Source organism: Clinocottus analis, unplaced genomic scaffold (assembly GCF_023055335.1).
Source record: "Clinocottus analis isolate CAN_PGR_092001 unplaced genomic scaffold, fCliAna1.0.p SCAF_1, whole genome shotgun sequence".
Lineage (NCBI taxonomy): Eukaryota > Metazoa > Chordata > Actinopteri > Perciformes > Cottidae > Clinocottus > Clinocottus analis.
This window is the reverse complement of record NW_027175820.1, coordinates 22,697,337-22,708,572: the sequence shown is the minus strand read 5'-3', so window position 1 is coordinate 22,708,572 and position 11,236 is coordinate 22,697,337. Positions and strand designations below refer to the sequence as shown.

Sequence of the window (11,236 nt, the reverse complement as noted above, 5' to 3'; positions counted from 1 at the left end):
CCTCACAGAGGACCTTCAGTGCTTTACTGCTGCTGTTTCAACATAAAAAAGGCCATAAATAATGTAAATAATGTAAAGATGTATGTGCAGAAAGCTCTCTAGGCTCTAAAAATGATAAATAACTGCACTTCAAGCTAAATTCCCAGAGTCATCTATTGCAGTTTCACTTGCTAAGAAGCTAAAAGAAGTGTGTGTTGTGTCCACTATACGCGTCCAGCGCCGCTCCTCTGATGATTGAATCAGAAGGTAAAGTAATACTGAGTGACGCCTCTTATCAGACTGACTTTTAAAGGAGGAAGAGCTTCAACCGTCTGCTTCCACATCTCATGTGTCCATAATTCTGTCTTTACACGGGCTGCAAGACTCAGGTAAGAAGACAAGAGCGAGGCGGTCCTTTACTGTGTGATGCTTCTGTTTAACTTGACTGTTTCTGACTCTTCCTCCAGCACAGTGTCAGTCCACCTCTGCAGAGGAAGCGTCCTCATGGCTTTGGTAATCTCTCGCCTTTCCCTCTAGCGCCATCCGCAGGTCAAATAGGAGTTAGGTTAAGACTTAAACTGGTGACTCTTTCCATTTCTTGAATTATTCATGAATTTTAACATGACAGCATGTCTGTGGAAACGGGAAAAAAACCCACACAACTTCATTTATGTTTATTATTTAAAGCCACTGTCTTTCACTGTATCCATCCATCTCTTAAAAATAGCCTCTTTTGACAGGTTTATTACCCAAAGACAAAAGTCCTGTTTGTCTCCAATAACAACCTTTAACAGTAAGAACCTTTAACAATAAAAACCTTTAACAATAAGAACCTTTAACAATAAGAACCTATAACTCAACATGTCTGTCCAGTAATTGGAATATACTCTCAGCGTAAGAGAAAATTGGCCTTCTGCAAACTGAGCAGATTTTATCTGAACTGAGAAAACTGTGTGTGTGTGTGTGTGTGTGTGTGTGTGTGTGTGTTTAGGGACAGCAGAGGGCGCTGTTTGGTTGATTCTCTGTGTTACAGAGGGTTCAGGCTTCAGTTAACTCACTTTTCATCTATATGTCCTGTGTCGTGTATTTCTTTATTCATAAGGAATATTTCCCCTCATTGGTGAAAGGCTGAAGGCTAAATCATCTCTGTGACACTGAAAAACAGATCAGATACATTTTCAAGCTTTTTTTGTGTACTTTATCAAGGCATGAAAACATGAATATAACAATCACATTATTGACAGCAGGGATACACGGTCCATCTATCACCAAACAAATAAAGATCTGCATTGTAAATGTCACAAAAAAATAACACAAACATAATGAAACACTAAGGATGAAACGTGATCATGAAGTGTGATCACTTCAGACACAAACCAAAATCTAAATATCATACAAATAGACAGCAAGCATGATGACAGGAAGAGGATTGCATTTTCAGAACGACCTGATGTGGAAACAACAAACACGACATATAAAGTGTCCTTTAAGAAACAATAACAGCACGCAGATATGTACAAAGCAGATATCATCCCTCCAGACACGGAGGTCATGGATGACTTGTTAGTTTTTAAACATGTCACACAGCAGTTTCTCCATGGGAGTGTTTCCGATGGTGCGGTGGAAGAACAGCAGCTCGATCCGCTCCGAGTTCACGAAACGCAGCGAGGGAAGAAGAAGAAGCAGCTTTCCGAACCTGAATACACAAAAGAAACAAAAGATATGTTCAACTTATGCGTATGACGGGGAACAGTAAAGCATGCATTCATGATTTATTAATTACAATAATGATTTAATTCACTTCAAACACTCGAATGAGCGAAGTGCCAGTCAACGTGCATGTCTTTCAGATCTTAAAGTTTCATTTTAAAACTGCTTTTTTTTGAGAATAGCTGGACACCTCTGTAATCAGATACTTTTATTTGTATTTTTAATTATTATATATATTATTTTATCCCCTGTAAGGTGTGTTTTTTTACCTAATTTGCCATGTGCACATTTGCGTAACTACGATTAAAATGCAAAGGTACGCTTCATTCTTTTTGTTGTCGTGCTCCCAAATCAAATTTAAAATGTCCTTGTATGTATTTATTCTGAATAGAAAACATTTTGATTCAATCTTTTTTGGAATATGTCCTTTTCGAGATTAAAAAGGAGAAATTTGATACAGAAACCAGTTTCTACTGTAACACCTGAAGCAGGTCAACACCTCAAAGTTCATTTCAATCCCAAATGAACTCCAGTAACGAAGAAGAGAAAACAATTAGAATGAGATTTAACAGATGAAAAGTGTTTAAAGGTGTTTACGCAGCACTGCGGCGGCCACGTTATCAGGCAGGTGACGTAGACGGCGTACCTGGCTGGTTGACTGGGGTAGTGTGAGCGGATGTGTTGTCCCAGCATCACCTGAGACTGATCCTGCAGGTTCTCCACTTGCTCTGGATCCTTCAAACCTCGAGTCTCTGCGGAGGAGAGAAAAACACCAGCCTGAGTCACACCAACGCAGACGAATGCTGTGAAACAGATCCTGAAAGAATATCTGTGTAACGGGAGCTGGCGTCAGTCACACGCTAAACATAACTACACCCATTTACAGCTGAATTATTGATCGAGAAATGAAGTAAACAGTTTGATGAGCGCAAAAAATGTCCTCAGCATAACAACCTGTGGTGTGTTTTAAGTTATCTTTTGTGTGGTGGCATGTATTTGATGTTTCTCAGGTTCACATCTGTGTGAAACTTGTTCGAGGCAAATGTACTTTTAGTTGATATTTTGTGTGCAATGCCGACATGTTGAGAGTCAGCTCAGTTGCGGTGCTGATGTTTATAGACATCCAATATGTAGCAGGGTCTTCCTCCGTGGAGACTGAATATGCTCAGTAATTGTTTCCAATTCTATATTTCATCATTTTGTTGGACAGTGACTAGAGGGAAGGTCGGGGTTAACTGAAATGATCGGGATCCTAAAGTTAATCTGCTGAGGTGCGGTCAGATTTATTGATCTAACCAGGTCCCTTTGGCTCTAAAAATCATATAATTCAATGAATCGTGTGAAATCTTATTAAAGTTCTAGGTTGTTTTTCATGCCTGAAAAGGCAACGCGAGTCCCTGTAGTGTTCAGTCGACACAACTAATTTGTGAGGTTGAGGAAAAGATCTTGATTCGGGTTAAAATAACGATTTAAGTTTGGAAGTTATGTCACAAATAATGAAAAGTTCGGGTTAAAATAACTACGTCAACTTGGGACAAGATCAACGTTCTCCTGGATGAAATTCTGAAGCTCCGTTAACATCGACCTCCTCTCTTTACAGACTTTATCGCTCTTTGTACGCACGTTATTACGTGGATACATACAAATGGGTCACATAGTAGTTATAGTGGTACAGCCAGTGCATGGGAACAGTTTATACTGCAGGGCAACAATGTAATTGTTCAACCTGAAATATTTCTGTATTATTCATAGTGCCAACCTTTCACGATCCCGTCGTCCTCACCTGGCTTGAAGAGCACGATGGCCTTGAGGCAGGCGAACTCCGTGGGGTCGACGGCGAGGGCCTTGAAGCGGCTGAAGACCTCCTGCAGGAGGCGCAGGTCCAGGCTGGTGTAGCTGGTCTTTCCCTGCATGCCGGGGCAGAGGTCAGGCAGAGAGAGCAGAGGGCAGCTGTCCAGAGGCAGAGACCACTGGATGGCACAGAGCAGGAAGAGCTCGCTCCACGCCTCCTCCAGCAGGATCACCTGGCGGGACGGGCGAGAGGCCGGAGGTTAAACCGTGAAGGACATGACGCTTTGTTTAGCTTCACTGGTTAGCCACAGGGGGGCCAGAGCGGCTGTATGGAAGCCCGATCCTGATAATATATCATAATAATAATAAATATATTAAGCAGGAACACAACAGTAGTCATTAATATTGCACAGTTATGGATAACAGTATTTCAAAATAATTAAATTAAAATGTTTATGGAATAAAGTCAATTCTATTCCATTAAACGATTTAAAATCCATTGAATTAAATGTATTAAGAAAATGTGTTTCAATTAATTATTCATTATAGTTGCAACGTTTGAAAAAAAAAAGACAAAATATACACGAAAAAAAAATGCAAAGCTTGTTGTCAAAAAGTGAATGATGAGATGGAAAATCTAGAAATGGACTATTAAATAAAACATTCATTTTAATTAACAATTAATTTTCTTAACTTGAATGAAATTCCATAGTGTTAAAAGCCTGAGTGTGATTACAGTTCAAAATGTCAAATATCAATCTTCTCAGCATTTTTTTAATTCTTTTTTCTGAAAGAAAAATATATGAAAAAATAAAATAAATTATATATATATAATTATATATATATATGTATTTTTTTTTTCTTTTCATATTTTATATATCATATATATTTTATGATATATATAATATTATATAGATACATATATTACAAATATTTTTAAAAATATATTATGTGCAATGACGAAAATATATATATATATATATATATATATATATATATATATATATATATATATATATATATATATATATATATATATATATCACACACACACACGAACACACACACACACACACACACACACACACACACACACACACACCCACACACACATGGTCTCACCTGGTCTCTGAAGGGCAGGTTGGAGAACACCGGCAGGTTCTTGGCCCACTTCACTGACATGAAGAGCAGCCTCGCTGAGGTCTCGTACACGTTCTCGGAGCTGGACGGGTACAGAGCCATGTGGTACTCCGAGGACGCGCGCTCCGGCTCGTTGCTCGTCACGTCGATGTTCTCGTCGACTGAAACCAGAGAAGACGAGGTCGGTCAGGCTCGTGCGGACCTTGAACCACATTAATTATGCACGTTAACATTTAACTTTGGTCCTTTAGCTTGTTAGCATGCGACCACTGTTCTGATGCATGCTGAACAACACATGCAAAATGGTTAAAAATGATATATTCTATCATATTTTGATTGTATTTATTGTGCTCTATCATCAACGGTATAATTGGTTGTTTTAGAGTATTTATCAGAACACTAAACAGTACAAATCCACTCTAAAACACAATAACTACAATAAACTTGTGATTAAGACGCACAAGGGAGTTAGCATCCTATAAGCATCCTAAAAGTATTAATATGTATTCTAACTACAGGAGGCATGTTGCATCTTGTATATTTAATTAATATAAAAGATGTTTTACCACAATACCCCCACTTTCATCCACACATATTTAAATCTACGAGGACAACATGCTCTTAAAACTGTCTTTTCCTGTGGATTTAATGACCAATTATCACAGGATTGAATGCAACAACTGCCGTAAAGAACCTTTAAACTTTACGCAACCCTTCCGTCTCCTCTGACCCCAGATCCCAGATCCCCAAACCCTCCTCACCGTCCTCCGGCTCCAGCTTGGCGCAGGTCTCGGCCGTCATGAGGCTGGCCATGAAGCGGTGGTTGTTCTGGGGACTGATGCAGCGCTGCGGGGCCGCGGAGGAGGTGTTGGACATGGAGGAGGTGATGTGGGGCCACGTGATGACGGAAGAGGAGGAGGAGGAGGAGGAGGAAGAGGAAGAGGAGGAGGAAGAAGAGGTGGGCTCCCGCGTGGTGGCCAAGTGTTCCTTGTCAGGGTCCACGTCGATGGAGTCCAGGCGCACCTGCGCCGTGCTGCGAGGCTGCCGCTCGTTCTGTACTGCTGCAGAGAGGAAGAGGAGGGCGGGACCGGGGGGGGGGGGGGGAGGAGCGAGGAGGGAGGAAGGAGGGAGGAAACGACCATGAGATACATCTGTGGGTCCCACGTGAGTGTCTGAGTGCGACGCTGCGTGGTAAACACACTGACCGTCCTTGTTCATGCCCGCCTGCAGGCACTTCTTCAGCCGACACGCCTGGCACTGGTTGCGGTGAGCTTTGTCCACCGGACACATGCCTGTACCGGCCTGGCACCTGTCGACCCACAACCCAGACTTTAAGAGGGAGGGTCAACTCAAAAACAATCACAGACACTTTAACCTGTTGAAAACTGTGCAACCGATTAATGAGTCATCGTAGGAACCTCAAATTAATTACTGTACTTGTGTTTATTGTATGTATTTGTTCAGCAAAGTCTTGGGGAAAAAATATACATCTGCAAAAAAATCACTTTTAAAAGGTATTTTGATCGTAGCTATGAGCCAGATTCCCCAAAAATGCCTCCTGGAGCGGTCAATAAGACATCTTTTCGGAAATATTAGGACCTAAAGAATCATAATCTGTAACAAAATCACAATAAAACAAAGTCTTGGTCTGTTAGGAAGGAGTTTCAGTCAAAAAACTGTGTTGTTTGGTTCAAAAATGAAAAAAATTACGTATTTTATTTCAAAAGATTGTTTGAATGGGGCATGCTGGGACTTAAAATGGGCGTGGGAGGATTTTCGCACGGTTTACAAAAGGTTAAATAACAATAAGTACATCTTCATACTCTTTTTGTACGACAATAAAAAACCATTCAAACCATAACCGACACTTTAATCCTAACCTCAATTCACTTAAAAGCATAGCTTTCAACACACTGCACCTCTTATAGGAACCGGCCTTCAATGTCTGAAGGACTCAAACTCAGCAGCAGAGTTTGCAGTTCCCTCTCACCTGTAGATGAGCCTCCTCCTCACGCTGCGCTTGAAGAAGCCGCTGCAGCCGTTGCAGGCGTAGATGCCGTAGTGCTTCCCGCTGCTGGTGTCTCCGCACACTTTGCACACCAGAGCCGGGCTCAGGGCTTTGCCCGGGGACGGACTCTTGGCTGCGGGTCAAAAGACACAGTCACACAGTCGGTTTGTGCCGCTCATCTGGTCCCGTGTTGTTTCTCACTCGTGCCTGCCATCTGTACTGTCAGCTCAGTGTACTGAGCAGCAGCCGCTTGGGTCTGAAAAGCTCATTTAGTGCTTGATGGTGAAATTAAAACGATAAAATGGCCGGAGGCAGAATAACAGCTAACACAAACGAGTCAGAGATATTGATATTAATCCAAATAAACCCATTAATTATACATACATTCGGATATCATCGCTGACAGCTGCAGGGTACTCAGAGCTATCAACTCGCTTTACTTCATGCTTGTGTGTTAAAGAAAGTTTTAAACAGATAGAAGGAACAAAACTCTTGTAATCTGAGACGTTCAATCGAAGAAACTCAAACGGAAACTTGTAATTTAAAAAGAAACAACAAGATGATGAGCATCTAAAAACCTCCACAAGTCTACTTTTTCCTTCTTTCCCTGACTCCAGGCCAGGTTATCGCCCCATCGCTGAGGCTTCACTGACACCTGTCGCTGCCGGCGGTCATGTGAAACTCTCACCTCCTCTGCTGTCGTCCGTCCCGCCGCTCCCAGACGACTCGCTGAGAGAAGAGGACGGCCCCATGGGGATCTTCAACAGGTGATCCTCCATCATTATTGCTCCTTTACTAAAAAAAAAAAAGTCTCCCGGAGTGACGCCGAACGGAAACTATTAACTCCCTCTTCCTCTGAAGTGTGTGAAATATCACGACAACAATGTCCAGGGGTCGACGCACGCCGAAAGTTCAAGTTCCTTATGGCTTCTGTTGCAGGGGGGTAAAAAAAAAAAGATGAATTATGTAGCCGCCCGGCCGCCGGCGGTCCCCAGCGAGCAGATGGTTCCTCTACTGCGTCGGAGCCTCTGGTAAAGGGGAGCTGCAGATGGGCCGAGGTCCCGCGTGGCAGATCAACAGGTTCCTGTCGGGGGCCGTCACTGTCTGTGGGTGCTTCCTCGGTGGCAGCGCCTCAAAAGGGAGCCCTAGGGGGTGGGAGGAGGTGGGAGGAGGTGGGAGGAGGAGGAGGTGGTGGAGGGAGAGGATTAGCCCCACGCGCTGTGTAAGCAGCGTGCCTATTTGTCATCCTCTTAATCTTTACCGTTCATCTACTGGATCAATCAGTCACATTGACAGAACATTGGTGCCGGCTCGGACTTCACGTCGTCGTCGTCGTCTTCGTCGTAAAAAACGACAGAAAAATGTTAGAAGAACCCGCGGAGGCGACGACGGCTCCTGAAACTCTCTCGCCGGAAGAGTTGTAACTTTAGACCGGTTCCCATGCGGCTCCGTCTCCTCGCGGCTCCTCTGTCCACGAGGGCATCCGTCAGTCAACGCTCCTCTTCGGTATCTGCATTTAAAAGGGACGATTACACGAGGCGCACATTATTATATTTACCAGCCTCTTCAATTTGTTGTATTTCCCCTCCGAAATTCCAGCTCCATTTCCGCCCGCTGTATATTTGATCTGCGTGATTGCCTCCAATTCATAATGACCCCCAGTGTTTGCTGAGGAGCTGCTTATTAACTCCCATTTCACTCTTTTTTTTTGTGTTTTTTTTGTTGTACAAACGAGAGATCATCCGCTTCCCTCTCTGGCTGCCAGACGAAAAAGGTCACAGGGGGAATAATAGAGTTTTGAATGGCTGATGTTTTAGCCGACACTAATTTAGCTCATTCGTGAGGGTCTCCCGTTTATTATTAAGAAGCTAGAATCATCATACATGTGGCATTTACATAGGCAGCGGCGTTAAGCCGCAGTCAACACTGGCGGATCAACGACAACCAGAGGATATGAAACAAGCAGCCTCGCAGTCATCTTCAGATGACATCGCCTCGCTGTTTACAAAAAACGCCAGACCATTTGGGCCAAAAGGAAAAGCGCCGTACGATATCGCTGCGATTGGCGCGAGAAGAATCAAGAAAAATACTGAAAGATTGTTTAAAAAAATCAAATGTTCCAGTTCATTAATTCAAAGCAGGTGTCAAACAATGCTCCCGTTGTTAGCGACAGTGTGCCGGCCTCCTCTCGCTCAACTTTCCTCTCATTCCACAGAAGGACGCAAGCTGCCACGTTTCTGACATCTGTGCGCTGGCATTCACACTGTTGTTTGTTTTTTCTTCAGTTTGCCGTGTGTCCTGTGCGTGCTATTGGCTCATAACCGATCTGACAGTGGACATGGGAATGCTTTTTAAGCTGCGTTAATTGAGTTTTCAGCGCCGAGCGAGCTCGAACCACAACATCTGACATGTCATCGGCTTATGAAGCTGCATCGTTAATGTATTCACTCTCCTTTTGGGCCTTTTTTTGTGTTTGGTCTCCAGCAGTCCACTGTCTGTTGTTTGGTGCCGGGCAGGTGGTGGCCAATGTTGGCTGAAAACAAGCTGCCAGTTGCGGGTCAGAAAAGCAACACAATGAGCCCAAAGACAACAACAAAAAAGCGCAGTGGAGCTGTGCAGCTGATGATTCACTCTCAGCCTCGTCTCACAAAGTCGCGTGTTTGATTCCACGCCACGGCTAGAGAGACGCTCAAGAGCACGTGCTCGGACAGGTCGGGTGACGAAGAGCGAGGAAGTGCACGTGAGGATGAGGAACCGGTGGCTTTCACCCGAGAGGGCGCTGTGTTTCGTGTGAAGCCAAAAGTCAACGATTGACTTATTTTTCATTGGCTACTTAACTCATGTGTGCCAATAAAATTTTTAAAAAAAATGTATTTGAACCCAAATCACGACCTTTTCCAAAAACCTAACCATGCAGATTTGAGTTCACAGCGTTAACGGAAAAATATATCAGCTTAAAATTCTGCATTTTGTTGACACATTGGAGTCAAAGTCAACGATTTTCCAGAGGATTTTTTTAGATATCCCTATTTATATCATCATATATCAGAATAAAATCATTAAAAAATATATGAGCCATTTTGTTTTTATAAATTAGGCTGTAAAAGATTTATGAGCAAAGCCTTCACAATATAGATATGAATGAAAGTGTAATGTCTGTATGGAAGAGCTACTGATGTAAAGATTTCTGGCTCAGGTGATGCACTTCTCATTAAGTCACATTGGTATACATATTGCATACATATGCATTCATATAAAATATAACTATATCACCATGAATAAAATGAATTTATCAGATCGTTCTCCTTTTGACTTTTTCCTTTTAAATCCTGGCTAAATCCCGACTTTAAGCGCCGGCTCACACTGTCATTTGATTTTGGTTCTTTGGCAAAATGAATGTTGTAAGTCAGCGACTTCCAGCTCCAGAATAACAAGACTCCGTCATAATTGGAAAAACAAAGTGGAAAGCAGTTAAGTAGATTAGAGTTTGACCACATTTTGTCCGCCTGGGCCCCAGAAGACGGAGGAGGGGGGAAGAAACACAATTAGCTCAAAAGATTAAAAGAGCAGTGAAGACACACTTCTTGTGGGCATCTTTAGCCATATGGTGGCTACTCTCTTCATCCTTGGCCAACACACTGTTGACCTTTGTAAGATTTACCAGTTAATTAGTCTTCTGGGGTCAGTGTTTCTGCCGGCTTCCTGCGCGGATTCACCCAATTACACACTGACCATGACCGATGGCTACGGAGGCATTGCCTAAAAAAAAAGTCAGGAAATCTGATTTTATGCATCAAAAAAGTACTTTTAAAAACAGTGGTGACAACCTGCAGAAGCGTAATGCATTCATTGGAGAAGTCTATTTTTTTCTGAAATGATTAGATTATCATCTCTGAGAAAAGATTTAATGAACGAACAAAATCTGCGTTGTTTTTTATGAATAAACAAAATCCCAAGGGACGCTCGTGTTTGCTTCAGAGCTTGATTTCATAAAAAGCCAACATGTCCTGCCTGTTTTTAATCCGTCTTAATCCAGCATAAAGAAACCCGTATATGACACGAGTGCAATCAGAATCAGACCCGTTTATTGCCAAAATATGTTCCACATGCAAGGAATGTGTCCCAGGAAGTGATGCATAACATTTTAAATACCAACAACTGCAAAGTTGTGAGGCGCTTGCACAAATAATAACACTATTTATCCTATAACACAGTCAGTCAACCCCAGACCTAATAAAAGGCCAAACTTTACAATGGACGAGGAGCCACGAACCAATACTTGACCATTTCTGCTTGTTTTAACTTCATTTAACTTCATTTATCATCATATTTAATCATCATAGGTTAAGCTCGTTTAAAAGTATTTAGTTGAAATTTAAGAGCAGTAGATTCAGAAATAATAAATATGTGGGAACACCAGTAAATTATTTGTATGTAAATTATAAAACTGTTGATTTTCTTTGGCATTTCGGGGTTTTCTGGTCTAGAAACATTGATTTTCTTACAGTGTAACTCGTTAAAAACTACACATTCACTATTGTTTGGTACGTGACTCATTATATTTTTTGTATACAACCCCCAAGCAAAGCATGTTGTACACCTTATTAT

General features: G+C 42.2%; 1 protein-coding gene across 1 annotated transcript; it reads right to left on the bottom strand.

Annotated features, from left to right (window-relative positions):
* Positions 1-1,269: 1,269 nt before the first annotated feature.
* On the bottom strand, positions 1,270-7,407 carry LOC137783509 (photoreceptor-specific nuclear receptor-like). The gene is made up of 8 exons (XM_068573517.1): positions 7,317-7,407; positions 6,611-6,761; positions 5,826-5,929; positions 5,382-5,681; positions 4,603-4,781; positions 3,473-3,713; positions 2,336-2,441; positions 1,270-1,675 (listed from the first exon to the last, which is right to left on the bottom strand). The coding sequence occupies exons 1-8, from the start codon at positions 7,405-7,407 to the stop codon at positions 1,543-1,545; spliced, it is 1,305 nt and encodes a 434-aa protein (XP_068429618.1). The 3' UTR covers positions 1,270-1,542.
* Positions 7,408-11,236: the final 3,829 nt, after the last annotated feature.